The 20,980-nt window shown below is 39.6% G+C and overlaps 1 protein-coding gene across 1 annotated transcript; it reads left to right on the top strand.

Annotated features, from left to right (window-relative positions):
• The first annotated feature begins 5,515 nt into the window (after positions 1-5,515).
• LOC100732167 (glutathione S-transferase Mu 2) lies at positions 5,516-10,843 on the top strand. The gene is made up of 8 exons (XM_003479210.4): positions 5,516-5,704; positions 5,952-6,027; positions 6,470-6,534; positions 6,822-6,903; positions 7,004-7,104; positions 8,063-8,158; positions 8,243-8,353; positions 10,344-10,843. Exons 1-8 carry the CDS (start codon positions 5,669-5,671, stop codon positions 10,431-10,433), a joined length of 657 nt encoding a protein of 218 aa, XP_003479258.1. The 5' UTR covers positions 5,516-5,668; the 3' UTR covers positions 10,434-10,843.
• The last annotated feature ends 10,137 nt before the right edge of the window (positions 10,844-20,980 follow it).

A 20,980-nucleotide genomic window follows, 5' to 3' on the forward strand; every position in this document is an offset into this window, starting at 1 on the left:
AGGGCATGGCCCCAATGACTGAAGTCTTCCCTGTAATTCTTCGCTTCTCAAGTTACCACCATGTCTCAATACTACCATTCCAAGGATCAAGACTTTAACACAAGGGCCTTTGGGGAACATTTCAGATCTAAACTGTAGTACTCAAGAAACTGGAAAACCCAGAAGAAATGGATAAATTCATGAATACAAAAAACCTCCCTAAATTAAATCATAAATAAAAAGTTAAACAGATGATAAATGAGATTGAAAAAATAATGAAAGTTCTCTTGTAGAGTAGCTCATTGCTGTATTCTGCCAAACATTTAAGGAAGAACCAGTATCAATTCTTCTGAAATTACTACAAAAAAATCACAGAGGAGGAAATTGTTCCAAAGTTGATCACACCATCAAAACCAGACAGATGCAAGGATAGTTCCAAACATTCAGATCAATTAATGAGATACCATTACGATTAGAGTTAAAGGGAAAATGAAAAAAAAACTATGATATCTCATATTAACAAAATCAAGGATAAAAACCTTATGGTCTTTTCCATAGATACATAAAAAGCATTTGATAAAATTCAATCCTCTTCATGATAAAACAAGTCAATTGTAGAATATACCTAAACACGGTAAATACCATATGTGACAAACTCACAGTGGACATCATATAGAACGGGAAAATTCTGAAGGTATTCCTGTAAGTCTAGAACAAGGAGAGGTTGCCCACTTTTACTATTTTTATTTGGCATAGTACTAGCAACAATTAGGTAAGAGAAAGAAGTAAAGTACTTCCATATTAGAAAGGAGAAAGTAAAACTGTCCTCATTTGCAGGTATCACAATCTTATATAGAAAACCTGAAAACTTCAATAAAAAATGCTAACAAATACACAAATGCAATGAAGTTGCAAGATATAAAATCAGCATACGAAAACTGGTAGTGTTTCTACTGACCGAGTGTGACAGTTAACCGTGACAACTTGAGCATGAAAGATCTGGCTAAATGGATTAACATAGTTCTGGGTGTGGCTGGGATAGAGAGTCATTTCCACACTGTCAGCTGGGATCCGAGGCTCAAGAAAGAGGCTGACTTCCAGGGCAAAAAGGATTTTCCACAGAACTGAAGCACAGACTCCAAATTATTAATACTACCTCAGTTGTGCTATGCAGATTACTCTGTCTGCATTTCTTGCCCTCTGCATATTGCAGAGGTGATCTCAGATCTACCTAGCCCAGCTCATTGCAGCCACATATTCCTGACACTCTCAGTCATTCATCCCTGGACCATTCCCCTCATGGAGAATTAATAAAACCCAAGTTGGGACCTGGGTTATGGCTTTTGTTCCAGTGAACCAGCGTCTTAGTTGGACTTAGTACCCCTTGGCTCCCCATAACTGCATATATGTCTCAATGTCTTCATTCTCACCTTGGGTTGCACTAGAAGCAGTAGATTGAAATGAACTCACTAGAATTCCAAACACATCTCTACGGTATTACAAATATAAACTTCCTGGACTGTGACAAGGATGCGAAAAGTATCTCTATGCACTGAGATCGAACCATCTGTAAAAGAAATTTAAAAGCACTCCAATTTATAATAGCTACAAAAAATTAAGTAAAATATCTAGGAATAAGTTTAACAAAGAGGTGAAATATTACTGTAATGAAAACAACAAAACAGTTACCATAGAAACTGAAGAGAACACACACAAAAGTGGAAAGACACTCCATATTCATAAAATGAAAGCACTAGTATTATTAAGATGCCTACACTATCTAAACCAGTCTACAGATTCATTAAAATCTCTGAGAAAATGCCAGTGACATTCTTCACCGGAAAGGAAATAGTCAATCCAAAAAGTGATATGGAGCCATTAAAGACTTGAAAAATAAGAACAAGGCTGGAGGCATCACTCTGCTTTATGGTAAAATACCACACTACAAAGCCATGACGACCAGCATGGTATTAGCATAAAAACAAACAGCATGGTATTGGCATAAAAACAGACACACCGATCAATAAAAAAGAATAGTGAACAAAGAAATAGATCTGTGTATTTACAACTAACTAATTGTCAACACAGCTGACAAGAACACACAATGGGAGGAAAGATAATAAATCCACCCTTTTTTTTCTAATGGATGAAGAATTTTTTGTTTATGCATTCTTCTCATATGTAGTGATCACATTCATTATGGGAAATTTGTGCCTCTGTATAAAGCAAATAATCAATAGAGTGGAGAGACAACCCAAGAGATATGAAAGAAATATCTGTAAACTATGAAACCAAAACAAACCCAAACATTCTTAATTTAAAAATAGGCAAAAACAAGAATAGAGATTTCTCAGAAAACATACAAATGAACTATGGGGTATGCAAGATGCTCAATAGCTTTCATATACCTGTAGTGCTCTGGTAATCTAGTTACCAGGAAAATGTAAAACAAAACCTAAAGAGAATATCACCTCATCCTATCTACAGTGGCCATCATAAAAAAAGACCAATAAAAAGGTGCTGGCATAGATGTGGTGAGATGGGAATGCTTACACTTTTGACGGGAATGTAAACTGTAATAGCTATTTTAGGAAACAATATGGAGATTCCTCAAGAAATCAAAATGATTATATACCTTAGAAATTCCACCACAGACTATTCTTCTAAAGGAAGAATAGTACAAAAATTTTTGTATATTAATACAATATAATACAATATAATAATACAAAAATTTTTGAATATTTGAGTGACTATTTTTGAATATTAAAATAATTTTGAATGAAGAGATATGATCTAGCCAGCATTATTTATAATATCCAAGGTATAGAAATCATCAAAATGCCCTTCAGCAGATGACTGGGTAAAGAAAACATAGTATGCGTACACAACGGAATGCTAGTCAGTCACAAAAAGATGAAATCTTGTCATTTGTGGCAGTGTGGATGAACTTGGATGTTATTACGCTAAGTGAAATAAGCCAGGCACAGAAAGACAAGTACTGTATGATTTCATTTGTTTGTGGAATCTAAAGTAGCTGATCTCATAGAAACATGGAGTAGAATAATGATTAGCAAAGCCTAGGAGAAGGTTGGGTATGGACTGACCAGCAATGGAATGGGTACAAAATTGCAGCTAGATAGGACAAATAGGCTCTAGTGTTTTATTGTATAATAGGGTGATATTAGTTAACTCTATTGTATTGTGTATTTGAAAATAATTAGAAAAATGATGTATCAATCATTTTATCAATCATGAGAGAAATGATGGATATTTGAGGTGCTAGATATGTTAAATTCCCTGATTTGCTTATTGCACAATGTATCAAACATCACATGGTACCCCATAAATATGTACAATTATTGCATATCAATTGCAAATAAAACTTTTAAAAATGTAAAAAATAATAAAGTTAAAATGTAAAAAACAAAACAAAAATAAAATTAAGCAATTTCAGGCTGCATTTTATGTAGTTAATACAAGACTTAGATGATGAAATTCAAACTAATATGTACATGAATTGTGGATCACAGGGTATGTGTAGTTTTTAATTTGAATAATAACAGGTTTTGGGAAAATTTGAAAAAGGAGTGTAAAGAACCCTTATACCTTCCAACTACTCGCTAAGTCCACATCCCCTTCTCTTCCTTCACCTTCTCTCTGTTCCTCCAACTTTCTCTCTGTGAAACTCTAGCTCTAGCTGCTGAGTGCAAGCACAAATGCAGTTATAACCAAAATTTCACGTTCTTTCTCTGAAGAGCCAGGCCTGGTTCTGGATTCTGCCCCATAAAAGACAGCAACTTACTATCATCCTCTCTGTGTTGGCTCCCTGGATTAGGTCTTTTATGCCATGCTTATGTGTAGTTCTTGACAGTGACAGTTTATGTAACACTCTCCTTTTTGGAAGCTTTAAAATGTCACGCTTCAAATTCCTGAAGAAAAAGAGTCTTTTTGTCTTATTATTGCTCGTTGTGATGCAATATGACCTCATTCTGATCTTAATTTCTTTCAATTATTTTTTGTATTTATTCCGCTTGGCAGTAAAATTAACATGTATATAAGAAAAGTTTACTCAGATAGTACTCAAGAGATTTAAAAAAGATTTCCATGACGGAGGGCATGTTTTAATTTGTCTGTTGTTATTTGTTTCTAATAAGTTATATTTTTTAAAAGAAAAATTCTGACTTAATTTTACATAGAATTTTGGTGAATTTTCCTTGAAGGTGATAGATATTAGTTGCAAAACTTAAAGGGATTATGGAATCCAGTCTGGAGATTCTCATTCTATAAGCTGTATCTTGATATGTTGATTATTCTGCATAGTGCCCCTTTAAAACACTGAAAATCTCCCACACTGTATGGTTGAAACTGAGCACCCAGATGTTCAGTGTCTCAGACAGCATTGGGATGGATTTCTGTAAGGTCACCAATGGCTGTAATTCCTTGCTTCAGACCACTGCCTAGTCTCTGTAATTCCAACCATTGCTCTTTTCTTCCAGAGACCCCCATCACCCCTTTGGATGATTCCCTGGCCTCTGAGGCCCTATTTTTGAGAGGGTCCTCTCCTCTGAAGGCTCCTGACCTCTGGCCCTGGTCTGCCTGACTCCTCAGTGTTCTTGCCCTGGCCCAGAAGGTCTCCTTGTCCTGCACTTGACTCCCTCCTTCTCCACTCCTTTTAGGGTACAATACACTGGAATGTGAATCATATTTCCAAAATTTCCCCTCAAGTTCCCACGTGACTTCTCACCTTTAATGGCCAACTACGCTGAACTTGAAAGATTTTTTCCACAGGACATAGCTGTAGCATGATCTCTACAACTGTTTCTTTTCCAATAAAGGAGGAACCAGATGGGTGAATAGTCACGTACTTTCAAAATTATTATTTTAATTTGTGCTAGTTTAAAAAAATCTTTCCCCCAGTAGATCTACATTTCTTTTGAAATTCAAGATGCATATAATTCGAAATTACAACACTTAGGGGTTAAAAGCATACCAGTTCAGAGGACCAGGCCCTGTGGACACATCTGTAAGGGAATTGACTCAAGGCCAATGGCTGCTTCCCGAGTCTGGACACAGAGTCTGGAGACCCAGGCCTGGAGGTTGGTTCCAGCTGAAGAGTGGGCAGCACATGTAACCGGGACTAAGCTGTGCCAGCTGAGGGGCGTGGCCTCCGCAATACCCTCGTTAGCAAAGACCTGACGACAATCTGATTTCTATTAATTATTGTGGACAAAGTGGTGCACAAGTCTCTGGAGTCAGTCCTTATTGGCCTCACCAAGGAACTCTAGGGGCTCCAGGAAGGGAAAGAAGGGACAGCCACACTGCTTTCAACATTCAGCCGCAGCCAAGTCCACTTGGCAGCTCCCAGAGGACCCAGCAGGATGGGCGCGAGGAGTCGCTGGCTGGGCCGGGGAGCAGAAGAACCCAGCTAGTCCTGCTTTGGCTTCTGGGCGCCCAGTCCCGGCTCCCGCGACTCCGACGTCGAGACCTAAAGCAGCTTTGCACGGAACTCACTCCTTCCCCAGCAGCCCCGGCTGGAGCTCTGGCGTTCGGGGTTGGTTGGGATTGGGGGCGGAGCAGGAAGGACCCAAGTCCCCTCTGCAGCCAGGACCCGCCCCTCCGTTTGTCCGGCGCTCTCAGAACCTGGAGAGCAAGCTGGCAGAGGGAGACCTGCACGGTCTACAACAGCAGCATGTCTGTGACTCTAGGTTACTGGGACATCCGCGGGGTGAGCTAGGGTTAAATAGTGGGGAGAGGGTTGGCGGGACCAGCTGAGAGGCTGGGGCCAGATTCTGAAATACAAATCCTCTTCAGGATTTTCTGGAGCCCTCTGTTCCAGTCAGAAGGCCCCTTGAAACTTTGAGAGGGGTGTGTGTGTGTGTGTTGGGGGAAGGTGAGTGGTTTCCATGGAGGGTGTGAAGGTCACAGTCCAAGTATCTTCATCTTTGACTTCTTTCATGGGTCACTTCTGCCAGCTGGCTCACGGCATCCGCCTGCTCCTGGAATATACAGACACCAGCTATGTGGAGAAGAGATACACCATGGGGGACGGTAATAGCACCTCCCTGCTGAGACCCCTGCCCAGTCCTGATGACTGGTGCCCAGCAGCCCATGCCTTGGGTGCATGTTGCTCATGTTGGCAGCTCTTGTTGGAGTCTGTCCCTTCCATAAACCCTGATGAGCATGCAGTTTGACGGAGAGAGTGATTCTCAAATTTTAAACTTGTATCAAATAAAAATTCAAGGGATTTGGGACCCTCTATATCTATAATTGGGTTTGGTCTCCCTTAGTACTTTTCTAAATCTTTTGCAAGCCTTAATCCTGTTGGTCCACAAGCCTTGCAAACACACTTTACCCTATGACCTTGCAATGTGGAATCCAGAGGTTCATATTCCAGATGCACTATCAGAAAGTCTTGCCCCTGATTCCATGAAAGTGGTACTAGATTAATGAGAAAGTCAGATTTGTTTTCACTTCATCTTCTCCATCACAGCTCCTGATTATGATCAAAGCCAATGGCTGAACGAGAAGTTCAAGCTGGGACTTGACTTTCCCAATGTAGGTACAAGGGATAGGGGTGGTTTGGGGGAAGTAAATATGTCCCTAACTCATCTTAATGTAGTTTCTAGGATTAGTACTTCTGCTCACTTAGTCTCATTCCTGGCTGTCTATCCTGTCTTTCTGCAATAGTGGGTGTTCCAGCTCATTCATTGATTGTACAGTAGAGGTGTTCAGGTCTTGCCCTGGGCAGACACACTGAGTGCCAAGTCTTATGTCTGCTCTAAGTCAGGGAAGGGATACTGGGACCTGGCATCCCAACTGACCTATCCTGGCTGTCAGTACAGCTGCCCTACCTAATTGATGGGACCCACAAGCTCACCCAGAGCAATGCCATCATGCGCTACATTGCCCGCAAGCACAACCTGTGTGAGTATGGCTGGCTTCTTGGTGTGGGGGGAACAGTGGCCATTCCCCTAAGCTTCACTGGAGTCAGATGCTGAGAGTGAGTCTCTTGTGTGGACTTCAGGTGGTGAGACAGAAGAGGAGAAGATTCGTGTGGACATTTTGGAGAACCAGCTTATGGATACCCGCATGGAGCTGGCCAGGCTTTGCTACGACTCTGACTTTGTGAGCCCCCTTCCATCCCTCAGCGTTTGATCAGAGGCTCAGATCCTTGCATTTCCATGTACTCTAGTCCAGTTGGCCATCGAATTCTGTAACACTACTCATTCTATTAGTACTCTAAACTTTCAACAGACTGACCCTCAAACTTCAATGTCAGGTTAAATGAAAACTCTCAGTAGACTTTAGTACATCTTAGAAATTGGGCAAGTAGGAAATTCAGTATCTGACAGTAAATTTTTGGGCATATTCCTCCACATATGACTGCTGGTTTCTACCCTAGACCTTATCTTCCAGTTACTTTAAAGCATCATAGCCCTGGAATAAACAGGCTTGAACTATGCAAAGAACAAGCTGGACCTAAAAGGACACCCTTATGGTCAGACCCCTTTCCAACTTGTTTCCCAGTGGTGTCTCTTTGACATCCATAGGGATAGACAGTTTTCCCAGTAGGCAGCTCAAAGTTGACCTAAAGGCCTTTGTACCTCTCTCATTTTCCTTTTGCCATGGCAAATTTGCTTCATCTGTTTGGAAATCATGCAAAACTCCAAGCCCTTTTCTGCCTCCCTATGAAGCAGAACTTTCAACTTTTTTCTCCCATGGGCACGATTAATTGTTGGCTTCTTTGATTCTGCCTAATGTCTGAGATCAAAGTCTACCAGGTGTCACAGCACTTTTGGGTCTGACCCACACAACCTGATTTGGACATCAGTGGTAACAAATTCAGGGGCCGTGATTTATTCCTACCAGTTTACCATTACCTCTGACAGATCATGTTTAGTGCCTCTTGCAATATAATAAATGTTGAAATATTAAGTTGAAACTTAGGTATTGACCCATTTGCAATCTCAGGAAGGTGGCTGCTCGTACTTGGCCAGCCAGGACCATGTACAGCATGGAAGAGCCTGGCTTTTCTGCCAGCGAGCTTGTGTCTGAGAGTGGTGACAACTATTTTCTGCCTCAGGAGAAACTGAAGCCAGAATACTTGAACCGACTCCCTGAAATGATGAAGCTGTTCTCACAGTTCCTGGGAAAGCAGCCATGGTTTGCAGGGGACAAGGTAGAGGGGAAAGTGATGGGAGGAGAAGTTGTCATTCTTCCCTGGTTGTGAGCTTCCAACCCACTCTCCCTTGGCTTTCTACAGATCACCTTTGTGGACTTCCTCGCTTATGACACCATTGAGAGGAACCAAGTATTTGAGCCTACATGCCTAGATGCGTTCCCAAACCTGAAGAACTTCATATCCCGCTTTGAGGTGATGCCTCTGATTCATTTTCCTCTTGGATATCCTATTCCCCTTTTGATGTACTTTCCCTTCCCCATTTTCCAAATGCTTTCCTTGTCCTGGAGCTAAAATGAAGAATAACTAGCATTTATTAGAACACTGGACTTTATGCCAGGGCCCGTGCTCAGCATTTTATATCCATTGCATCAAATGTATCATTTCAGCATTCCTACAAGGTTAACAGAATTGCCAGTCCCATTGCACAGATAAGGGAACCAAGATTGTAGAGGATAAGCCATTTGCTGAATGTCCCAGTGCCAGTGGAGGTTGTGCTGGGCTCCTTTTCAACTGTGGCTTCTATGGGCAACAAGAGGTGGTTCTGTTTTGTGCTCCAAGAAAGAACTTTAGGCCCTTGTGCATCTGCGTTTCCAGCCCAGCACCCTTTGCAGGATGGAACAGCATATGAGGAGTGTGTGCAGCTGGCAGTAGGAGGGCTAGGACAAGGCTACAAGGATGTGATACACCAAGATGCAGACAATAGTGACATCTGATCTGTGGGTGCTTCGCTCAATCAGATCTCCAGCTGGGGAAGCACTGAGAGCCTGCGGTTATAGTTCGTGCTGGACTGAGTACACCTGTGGGTGGCCTGTTGGAGGATTTTATCTTGACCTGTTCTATGGTTGGGGACAGTCCTTCTCAGTCTTCTCCTTCTCCTGTTTTTTTTTCTAATATCCCATTTTTCCATTTGTGAAATGGGGAGTACACGAGTTTTTACTCCTAAATACTGACATTTTCCACTTCTTCACTATGAGTCTCTGTGTCAGTCTCAGAGGGAGATGCAGAGACCCCTCACCCTATGCTAGGACTCAGTGTAGCTGAGGAGAGCAGGCATACCAGATTGTGGGGTCATGTGCCACCACCCGTGTGCTAGGGAGAGAACCTGGACCTCACCTCATAGCTAACCATGGATCATCCAGAGTCCACCTGTTTGAGCCCAGCAGAGCCTATTTTATAAGAGGTTTGGGAATTTTGAAGCATTTATCTAACTAGTTTTACAGCCTGGAATTTGCTCCTTTCCCACCCCACATGAAGTGATTTGCTTTCTCAGCTAGTTCTCATCAGCTCTGGTTCTGGTCCAGGCAGTGTGGCCTTGAAGATTGTGTAAGAGCTGATAGGACTATGAGGAGGGAGGGCTGGGTTGCAGGGGTGAGAGCTGTAGGCTGTGGCCAGCTGGGCCTGGTGTGATGGAATCAGGCAGCTCTGGATTTTGAGCTCTTCAGAAAGCATCCTGTACTCACTCCTGGAAAGTTGATGGAAAGCCCCTGAGTGGCATTCTTCCAGGCCCGCTCTAGCAGGGCTGCAGATAAAGTAGTTTGGGATGCAGTGAGATTGGATTCAGATACCAAGTAGAATAGTTTGGACTTTCTGATTTATGGGAAGTGAGTGCAGTCATTTTACTGCCTGATTCCAAGTTCTTCCTGGATGTACTGAGTGACTGGATGAAGTCTGGGCTTTTTCAAAGGGAGCCCAGGCACATTTTGAGTCTCTTTGTCTTACTAGATCCATCCTCTTGCTTTAAAGCCAGGCAAGCAGAAATTGCCCCATTGAAAAAAGCCAGTGTCTGTGAGCCTGGGAATCACAGCGTCTCCTGTGATGAGGGCAGCAAAGACAGTGCAGAGTTGCAGAGGCAGAGCCAGGCTGCACCCAGGCTTGTCTCACACACTGGCTGTGTGAGCGTGCCACCCTCTCTGTACATCTGATAACTGGGAGTGGGAGAACCTATCTTGTGGGATGTTGAGTGGATTTTATAATCTTGTGTTTCAGTAGGTGGTGGGTATGAGACACTTTAAACAGCCCTCCCCAGTGTTGTCCCTCAGTTACAGGAAATTGAAGCGTTCTTCACCAGAGTTGGAACGAAGCAGTTCTATGTTTCTATGGCAGCTGAGCCCCATGGATAGGCTTTCCCTAGACCCACTGGGGCCTAGATCCTAAGTTCCTTTTTTCTCTTTCTTGCTCCTAGGGTCTAGAGAAGATTTCTGCTTACATGAAGTCCAGCCGCTTCTTTCCAAGACCCGTGTTTATGAAGACTGCAAAGTGGGGAAACAAATAGGACCTTGACAGCCGGAAGATGGCAGTGAGAAGCCAGTTTTCTTCTGCTGCCCAGTGCTCTGAGGGTCAGCCAGACCCCTGCAGCCCTCATACTACTTTACAGTTATTTCCCCCAATTGAAAAAGCCCTGTAAACTCTCTTTTCTCTTGTGTCATCCCTGGTCCAGCCAAGCCCTTTAAAGTGCTAGCTCTTCATTTTCCTTTGGCAAAACCCTCTCCTAATGCTACCACTATGGTGTCTTGCACTAAAACCAGCCTGACCATCCTACCCATCATTGTGTCTGCTTCAAGGAGGTTAGCCCGGACCCTCCTGGAGCTCAGCTCTGTGCTCCCCAGCACTGCTGAAGAGACCAGTGTAGCCTGGTGTACAGCCCTACACTGCCTATGTGATTCCAGTAAAATCTGAACCACACTTGCTGTTTGGTCTTAATGTGTCTGGCTCTATGCATTTGAGAGCTGGAACTGCGACTTCCAAGGAACTGATTGGTCAAGCCCATAGGGATTCTGGGTGGGTAGGAAGGAGGTTGACACTTCTTGGTCCCATTTCTGACACCCTCTGTGCAGGCAGCCCCAGCCTCTAGAGAGAATAAAGGGCCCTTGTTTTGGGCCTGTACCTCCTGCAGCATCACTGAAGCATGCATGTGACACAGGGCTGTGTGTCATACTGACTAGGTACCCATAGTGAGTGTGAGTTCCCAGCAGAGAAAGTTAGGATCCTTTTTGGCTCCCCAATGATGTGGCTGGTTCATATCTATTAGATCTCAGGATCTTAAATCTACTCGATTTTCTTTTTTTTTTTTTAATTTTATTTAAAAGGAAAAAGAGAAAAAACAAAACAAAACAAAGCGGTGTAAGGGTACAAGTAATACAGAACTACAAAAAAAAAAAAAACAATAAGAAATCACCAGTTAATAGATTACATATTATCATCTTAGAGATAGTTGCTCAAGTCACAGTATCAAAGCATACAAAGTGGACATTCAAACAGTGAGACTGCGAACAGTTGTGTTCAGTGATCCAACCAAAAACATTAATATGGTCAGCTATTTAACACCCCTAAACACACTTGCTGTTGTATCTTTTAGAGCACTTTTTTTCCTTCTCTTTTTTACAACAAAACTTACACATTTTGGGTTTTATTACTCCTTAGTTCTTATTACTTTTTTCGAACAGTTGTGTTCAGTGATCCAACCAAAAACATTAATATGGTCAGCTATTTAACACCCCTAAACACACTTGCTGTTGTATCTTTTAGAGCACTTTTTTTCCTTCTCTTTTTTACAACAAAACTTACACATTTTGGGTTTTATTACTCCTTAGTTCTTATTACTTTTTTCGAACAGTTGTGTTCAGTGATCCAACCAAAAACATTAATATGGTCAGCTATTTAACACCCCTAAACACACTTGCTGTTGTATCTTTTAGAGCACTTTTTTTTCCTTCTCTTTTTCACAACAAAACTTACACATTTTGGGTTTTATTACTCCTTAGTTCTTATTACTTTTTTTGGGGGGGAGAGAATAAAGTCAAATATGGCAAAACAAAGCTGTCAGTCAAAACCAAGGATAGACATAGCACATGATGTAAAAACAGAGTATAAGGTTATCAACAGTGGTTACCATAATGCCTCTTGTTTCCTTAAAAAGAATTGTCTATCTCATTAGGTATTATAAAGTTGAACAAAACAGTAGAGAACAAGACCAATAAAACTTAAGCGTTGTAAACATTACAGGACTTCCAAAGGAGATAATAGTCAAACCAGAATGGGCATCTTGGTGAATCTTATTGCCTTCAAAGTAGTTGCCTATACCCTCAAACTTGATACTATCATACAGAATGGAACAGAGTCTAATCAGTCAAAATAAGATAGTGGGAGTATTACAGGACTTCAAAACAAGTTAATAGGAACTTAGAGTAAAAAAGTTACTATTATATATCCTGCTAATTTAAAAATTTTTCCCCTTAATTAAATTTAAAACCATAAAAAACAACTAAATAATTTTTTTAATGAGTAAGGGAGAGATTGAGATAAAAGAGGACATAACAATATAACAATACAGGTCAAAGCATGACTATTTCAGCAACCTAGTGCTTCACCACCAAATAACCCGACTTAATAGTAGTTACCATAGTGTCTTATTCCTTGAAATATTTGAATAAAACTTCATATACTATAGCTTCAAATATTTCCATATCAAGAAGCTCAGAATAAAGCCTTTCCAATTAATAAGTGAAAACTTTATAAGGCTTCAAGGCCACATAATGGGGAATCATGATTACCACATATTTTAATATATTTGAATCATTACTTACATTAGGGAAACTATTTGGTATTCACACATGTGAGATTGATTTATTTCACTTATGAGTATGGTCTCAAGCTGCACCCATTTATTGATAAATATCTCAATGTGATCCTTCTTTATAGCTGAATAATACTCCATTGTATAGAAATATTACAACTTTTTTATCCATTCCTCAGTTGATGGACGCTTGGGTTGTTTCCAAGATCTGGCGATTACAAATTGTGCTGCTATAAACATAGGTGCACATATATCCCTGTGGTATGATGCTTTCATTTCTTCTGGGAATATGCCTAGAAGTGGAATAGCTGGAACAAATGGGACTTCCAATCCCAGCTTTTGAAAAATCTCCAGACCTCCACAAAGGTTGTACCAGTCTACACTCCCACCAACAGTGCAGCAGAGTTCCTTTTTCCCCACAGCCTCTCCAGCATTTGTTGTTGTTGGTTTTCTTGATCCTGGCCATTCTTTCAGGAGTGAGATGGTATCTCAGTGTGGTTTTAATTTACATTTCTCTAATGACCAATGATGGTGAACATTTTTTCATGTATTTATTTGCCATTTGTATTTCTTCATCTGAGAGGTGCGTATTCATCTCAGATGCCCATTTTTGGATTGGATCTTTGAATTTTGGGGGTCTGAGTTTTTTAAAATTCTTTATATGTTTTAGACAAGAGTCCTTTGTCTGAGAGAGAGTTCACTAAAATCTTTTCCCAGTTTGTGGGTTTTCTTTTCACTATACTGGAGATTTCTTTTGATATGCAGAAACTTTTTAATAAGAAGTGGTCCCAGTTATTGATTCTGGGAATTATTTCCCGTGCGGTTTGAGTCCTGTTCATGAATTCTCTACCTACCCCTATGTCTTCAAGGCTTCTACCCAGTTTGTCTTCCAATAGATTTAGTGTTTCTGTTTCAGATCTTTGACCCATTTAGATTTTAATTTAGTACATGGTGATAGACATGGGTCTAGCTTTAGTTTTCGGCAAATGGAGCGCCAGTTTTTCCAGCATCATTTATTAAAGAGACTGTCGTTCTTCCAGTGAACCTGCTTGGCTCCTTTATCAAAGATAAGGTGGTTGAATGTGTTTGTAGTTGTGGTTGTATCTTCTAATCTATTCCATTGATCTTCGTCTCTGCTTTGATTCCAGTACCATGTTGACTTTACTACTGTTGCTTTGTAGTATAACTTCAAGTCAGGGATTGTGATGCCTCCTGCTTTGTCTTTGCTGCTTAGAATTGCCTTTGCGATTCTAGGTCTCTTCTGGTTCCAGATGAAATTTAGGAGTGATTTCTCTAGATCTATAAGGTATGTTGATGGTATTTCTATTGGGATTGCATTGAATCTGTATAACAGTTTTGGGAGAATGGCCATTTTCACAATGTTTGTTCTTCCTATCCATGAGCAAGGGATGTTTTTCCATTTTCTGAGATCATCTTCAATTTCTTTTTTCAGTGTATTATAATTTTCCTTGTATAGGTCTTTCACTTCTTTCATAAGAGTAATTCCTAAATATTTCATTTTTTTGCTTGCTAATGTGAAGAGTGTGGTTTCTCTTATTTCCCTCTCTGTGATTTTGTTGTTAGTGTATAGGAATGCTATTGATTTTTGAGTATTGATTTTGTATCCAGCTACATTACTGAATTTATTTATTGTAAAGAGTCTTTCAATGGAGTTTAGGGGGTCTTCTATGTAGAGTATCATGTCATCTGCAAACAATGATAATTTAACTTCTTCTTTTCCTATCTTTACCCTTTGTATTTCTCTCTCTTGCCTAATTGCTGTGGCTAGTACTTCCAGTACTATATTAAATAGGAGTGGTGATAAAGGACATCCTTGTCTTGTGCCTGATTTTAAAGTAAAGGCTTTCAATTTTTGGCCATTTAGTATGATGCTGGCTGTTGGTTTGTTATAAATGGCCTTAATTATATTGAGGTAAAGACCATCCATTCCAATTTTCTGTAAAGTTCTTATCATGAATGAATGTTGGATCTTATCGAAGGCTTTTTCTGCATCTATAGAAATGATCATGTGATTCTTACTTTTGGCTTTATTGATATGGTGGATTACATTTATTGATTTACATATGTTGAACCATCCTTGCATTCCTGGGATGAATCCCACTTGGTCATGGTGTATAATCTTCTTGATGATTTGCTGCATCCTATTTGCCAATATTTTATTGAGGATTTTTGCATCTGTGTTCATTAGGGAGATGGGTCTATAGTTCTCTTTTTTAGTTGGGTCTTTCTCAGGTTTTGGTACTAGAGTGATATTTGCTTCCAGGAATGACTTAGGAAGGATTGCTTCCCTTTCAATTTCATTGAATAGTTTGAGGAGTGCTGGCATTAGGTCTTCTTTGTATTTCTTGTAGAATTCTGCAGTTAATCCATCTGGGCCTGGGCTCTTCTTTGTAGGTAAGGACTTAATTACATTTTCAATTTCATTAACAGAGATTGGGTTATTCAACAGTTTTACATCCTCTTGATATAACTTTGGTACTTCATATGTTTCTAAGAATCTGTCTATTTCTTCTGTGTTATCAAACCTTTGAGAGTAGAGGTTTTTGAAATAGGTGTTGATGATCTTCTGTATTTCTGTTGGGTCTGTAGTGATTTCACCTTTTTCATTTCTTATTGCATGAATTTGAGCTTTTTCTTCCCCTTTTTAAATAAGGTTGGCTAGGGGCTTATCGATTTTATTTATTCTTTCAAAGAACCAACTCTTTGATTCATTGATTCTTTGGATTGTTTTCTTAGTCTCTATTGCACTGATTTCTGCTCTGATTTTTATAATTTCCTCTCTTCTTTTGGCTTTGGGCTTGACTTGCTCTTCTTTTTCTAGCTGTTTGAGGTGTAGCATCAAGTTATTTATTTGTATTCGTTCTGATTTCCTGATGTGGGAACTCAGTGCAATAAATTTTCCTCTGAGGACGGCTTTCATTGCATCCCACAAATTCCGGTAAGTTGTATCTGCATTTTCATTTTCTTGTAGGTATTGTTTAATTTCTTCTTTAATTTCTTCTGTGGCCCACTGATTACTCAAGAGTGTGTTATTCAGTTTCCATGTGTTTGTGGACTTTTGCAGTATCTTTTATCATTAATTTCTAATTTCAGAGCGCTATGATCCGATAACATGCAAGGGATGATTTCAACTCTTTTGCATTTGTTTAAATATGTTCTGTGAGCTAATATATGGTCTATTTTAGAGAATGATCCATGTACTGCTGAGAAGAATGTGTATTCTGTTGTTGTTGGGTGGAACATTCTGTATATGTCTGTCAAATCCATTTGTTTGCAGGTGTGATTCAGTTCTGTTATTTCTTTGCTCATTTTCTGTCTGGTTGATCTGTCCCTTGGTGTCAATGGCATATTAAGGTCTCCTGTTACAATTGTGTTACTGATAATTTGAGTTTTCTTTTCTGTTAATAGTTGTTTTATATAACTGGGTGCTCTGGAGTTTGGTGCATATCTATTTAAGATAGTTATCTCTTCCTCTTGGAGTTTTCCCCTAACGAGTATGTAGTGACCTTCTTTGTCCTTTATGGTCATTGTTGGTTTAAAGTTCACGTTGTCTGCAAACAGAATGGCTACTCCTGGTTTTTTTTGGGTTCCTGCTGCATGAAGTATTGTTTTCCATCCTTTGACTTTCAGTCTGTGAGTATCCTTCTGGGTTAGATGGGCTTCCTGTAAACAGCATATGGTTGCATTTGGTTTCTTGATCCTTTCTGCTAGTCTGTTTCTTTTGATTGGTGCATTGAGACCATTTACATTAATGGTTATTACTGTTAAATGCTGGTTTATTGTTGACATGTTATCTCTCTGCTGTTGCATCTTTATCTTTCTGTTCTGTTTAATTATCCACTTTGCTTCGTGGTTTTTTCCTTTGTGTATCTAAACTGTCTTTCAATATTTTTTGCAGAGTTGGTTTGGTGTTCATGAAGTTCTTCAGCTGTTCTTTGTCATGGAAGTATCGTATTTCACCATCAATTTTGAATGATAGTTTTTCAGGATACATCAGTCTAGGTTGGAAATCATTTTGCTTTAGGATCTGGAATACTTCATTCCATTATCTTCTTGACTTTATTGTTTGTGCTGAGATGTCTGCTGTGATTCTGATAAGTTTTCCTTTATAAGTGATCTGTCTTTTCTCTCTGACAGCTTTTAATAATCTATACTTGTGTTGGATTTCTGGGATGGTGATTATTATATGTCTGGGTGTAGTTTTATTTTGGTTATGACTATTTGGAGTTCTATATGCTTCACTGATACAGATGTCGGTTTCTGATCTCATGCTTGGGAAATTTTCACCCATTACTTCTCTAAATATCCTCTTGACATCCTTTATGTTGTCTCCTTCTTTTTCATTAATCCCTATCATTCTTATGTTATTTTTCTTTGCATCATCTTGCAGTTGTTGAATTGTTGTTTCCTGATTCCTTGTTATTTTTAAAAGATCTTTCCTTTCCTGTTCACTAGCTGCAATCCTGTCTTCAAGGTCTTAAATTCTATCTTCACTTTCATTCAGGCGGTTTTTACAACTTTCAGTGGAATTTTTTATTTCCTGTATGTCTCTGTGCATCGGCATTATGTATTCTGTTTGTTTCTTATATTGCTCATCTAGGGATTCTATCTTTTTGTTTAGCTCCTCCAATTTTTTAACTGTGTTTTCTTTAGATATATTCAGAATCTCTTTCATTTCTTTTATCATTTCTTCTTTTCCCTGGGAGATTATTTCAAGTTTGAATTTCTTTAAAGCTTCCTGGAGTTGCTTGTTAATTTCCCAACAGCAAAAGGTTATGAAGGAGACCTCATCTGTGGAGGTGGAGGAGGAGGAAAATGAGGAAGAGGAGGAAGATGAGGAAGAAGAGAAAGAGGAGAAAAAGATAGAGGAATCCTTCACCTCAAATGAGATTAGGGAGATGTGTAAAATGTGGGTAACAGTGCAAAATTTTGTGTAAAAGCACACCTGAATAAGGCTGCAGTAGTGCAAGCAATGAATCTGTTTAATAACAATGCAATATTATATTTTCATGAAATTTTCAAAACTATGCGAAAGCGAGTGTTATTGGATAGGTTTTTCTTTAAAGTTGCATGAAAAGAAAAAGATTTATTGAGCTAATAGATAGCAATGATTCTGTTAATGATAGAGAAAATCATCCTATAATCTTCCTCTTGTCTCCCTCACATCAGTCATGAAGATTTTCAAAGGTAAGTACAGGTTAATTTGTATTTTACTTATTACTTTTTATTATATTACATTATTGTAATCATTTTTATATAAATACTTTGGGACTGTGTAATGTATTACCTGAGTTTCCATTATTTCTTATGAAATTTGCTTTGTTATATAAGTGCTTTGGATTATGAACATGTTTCCAGAATAAATTATGCTCACAAACTAAGGTTTTATTGTACTTAAAATAATACATAAAGAGAAAAGGTTTGTTTTGGCTCACGTATTTCAAGATTGCAGTCCATGACTGATTGATTTTATTGTTTGGGGCCTATTGTGGGAAAGCACATCATGGCAGAAACATGTGGCAGAGCAAATCAACTCACTTCATGGCCAAAGAGAAGGAGTAAGCAGCAGGATTCCATAATCTTCTTTCAAGGCACACCTCAAAGACCTAAGGATCACCCACTGGGCCTCAAGCACCTAAAGGTTCCACCACCTCCCAATTGTATCATGCAGGGATCAAAACTTTATTATATGAGGACTCTGTGGGACATTCAACATCCAAACTGGAGTAGATGGAAATCAGATTTCTCTGTTATGGATCTAGAGCTGTAGGCACTGGGAATGTGCCCTTCAAGGAGACTGTGGGATCTTGGTTTCTTCCTCTCTTTCTCCTCTGTTCTCAGCCATGAAGTGGAGGAGCTTCCTCTGCCCTGTGCTCCCACTAAGATAGTATTACTGTTACTGGCCAGGTGTCCCTGCCTCACCTGATAGCCAGGCTCTTTATACCCTAAATAAAGAAATGAAAAGAACACAAAAAGAGAAAGAAAGGGAGATATTCATTAAAGGGAAAGTACACTCCACAGAATGGAGTGATGAGACTCCATCAGAATGGACTGACGAGGAAGTTCAAGAATAAGCTTGACTCAGAGTGATCCCTGTATATTTTAGGTTAACACATTCCCACTGACTTAAACCAATGGTGGTACATGCATGACTCTCCCATTGAGTGGCCTTGTACTACTCACTGGTGACGCAAGTGGATCTAATCACTTTATGGGTCTTTTTATTAATAAAATTAATAAAAAGCCACCTGATGAAACAGCAATACATATGTATCACTGGTGATTCAAGTTGCCTGGCAGTGGAACACACTAATTACAGCACCGTTGTTAACATGTTAAAGTACACTTGGGAGACTTCCAAATGGGCAGTGTCTATAGATGGTAACTGCCAGTAAGGGAAGCACATCTTGACGGAGCATGGATGAGCAAAGCCAGGATGACAATGGCAGAGTCCCACAGTTAGCTGCTCTTTTGTTTTCCTAGAATTTGAGAGTGGCCAGGAGTGGCAACTAAATGGACTTCTGTCTAATCAACTGTGCCTCTCTACTCCCATGCTAGAAAAGGAGTTTGTAAACTTATATGGTTTGAATGGAGCCAGCATGACTGCCAGAGTGCATCACAGAAGTCAAAACTAAAATGCTAATACCGCATCATAATGATCCTGGGGTTACTCTTGGTTGTGCTGAAATAGTGGACTCATGTGAGAGATTAAAGAAGTAAGTAAGGGTAGGAGCGTACTTTTTAGGCGGTCAGGATATAAAGGAAATATGGTGAGGCCAATGCCATATTTCTCAGGTTCATGTCACAATGTTAAGGAAGTGTGGTGAAAGTAGGATTCTTTTATGGTCTCTAAGAACCAGAAGGCTTTCTGCCTGTTGTGAGCGTAGGGTGCTGCCATGCTATCTCTTGCCTCACTGTTCTCTACAGATCCAAAAGCCGTGGAATCAATGGCCCATGGACTGAAATTTCCAAAATTAAGTAAAAATGAACCTTTACTGTTCTGAAATTGATTATCTCAGTTATTTTGTTAAAGTAATGAAAAGCTGATTAATACAAGTGGTTTTGTCTTTGAAATTTGTATTTATTTGTTTTGTTTACCCTCCCTCTCCTTTCTCTTTGTCTCTGTCTTCTTTCTTTCTTTCTTTCTCTCTCTCTCTCTCTTTCTTTCTTTCCTGTCTCTCTTTCTGTTGTACTAGGGATTAGACTCAGGACCTCACTCACCCCAGGCATATGCTCTAACACTGAGCTATACTTATCCTTTAAACTATTTTATTGAGTATTCAGTATAGTTCTACTTCAGCTCCGGAGAGAAAGTACAACATACAAAATTGCTATTATGCTTTAAACATAAAGCTTTAAATTAAATGCAATCCTAAGTGAACAATACAAACTGTAACAGATATTTACATGTGAAACCAGAATAAATAAGAATCAAACTCTAAACAAGAAGCAGAAATACCATCCTATCAAAAGCCAAGGCACTCTTAATACCAGTTTAAATGATTTCTTAGGGCCAGGGGTTTAGCTCAGTGGTGTAAGTGACCGCTTGGCAAATATGAGGTAAGAAGAAGAAAGATTTCTTAGTCATAAATGGGATTGTGATGAATACTTTAAAAAATCTAGCCATATTTTGGGACCATCTATACACAAAGGCCCAATAACCTATTTCTCCCTAGAAATGGAAAGTCAAAAACAGCAAGACAAGACAGGAAATCAAGACCCATCCACAGAAGAGTAAAGGATAAGTGGGTATCCTGAAGACAAGTGATTAAAACTAACATTGGAAGTATTTTTACCCTCCTGAGCTGAAGGGAATTAACAGAGGAATTTGTTAGTTTTAAATGTTCATTTTAAAGACATGGTAAGATTTGCCTGAGGAAAGCTCGGTGCCTGGCCTTGCCTTCCCTTCTTGGCCTTCCCTTCCTTTTCCTTTCCATTCCCATTCCCTACCTTCTTCTCCCCTCCCCTTCCTTTTCTTTTTCTTTGCCTTCTCTTCCTTTTCCTCTTTCTTTTTTTTTAATGCAAAAGAAATGTGAGAACAGAGCTGTGCATACTTGAGATATCAGAGCAGTCAAAGTTTCACATAACTTTTCAGTATCTTTTAAAATTTCTGCTACAGGTTAGTTACAATCAATAGCCAGTCAGGATTCAGAGGCATTAAAAACAAACCTGGTTTGGAAATAGTGGTGATAGTTGTACAGAGTTGTGAACGTAATCAATGTTGC

The sequence above is a fragment of the Cavia porcellus genome, unplaced genomic scaffold, assembly GCF_034190915.1.
Source record: "Cavia porcellus strain 051 isolate PalLab524CR breed Dunkin Hartley unplaced genomic scaffold, mCavPor4.1 scaffold_1, whole genome shotgun sequence".
NCBI lineage: Eukaryota > Metazoa > Chordata > Mammalia > Rodentia > Caviidae > Cavia > Cavia porcellus.

Coding starts and splice junctions, on each gene's coding strand:
- LOC100732167 (XM_003479210.4), top strand. CDS start 5,669: ATGTCTGTGACTCTAGGTTACTGGGACATCCGCGGG. Junction 6,028..6,469: donor GAGATACACCATGGGGGACG/GTAATAGCACCT, acceptor TCTCCATCACAG/CTCCTGATTATGATCAAAGC. Junction 8,159..8,242: donor CATGGTTTGCAGGGGACAAG/GTAGAGGGGAAA, acceptor GGCTTTCTACAG/ATCACCTTTGTGGACTTCCT.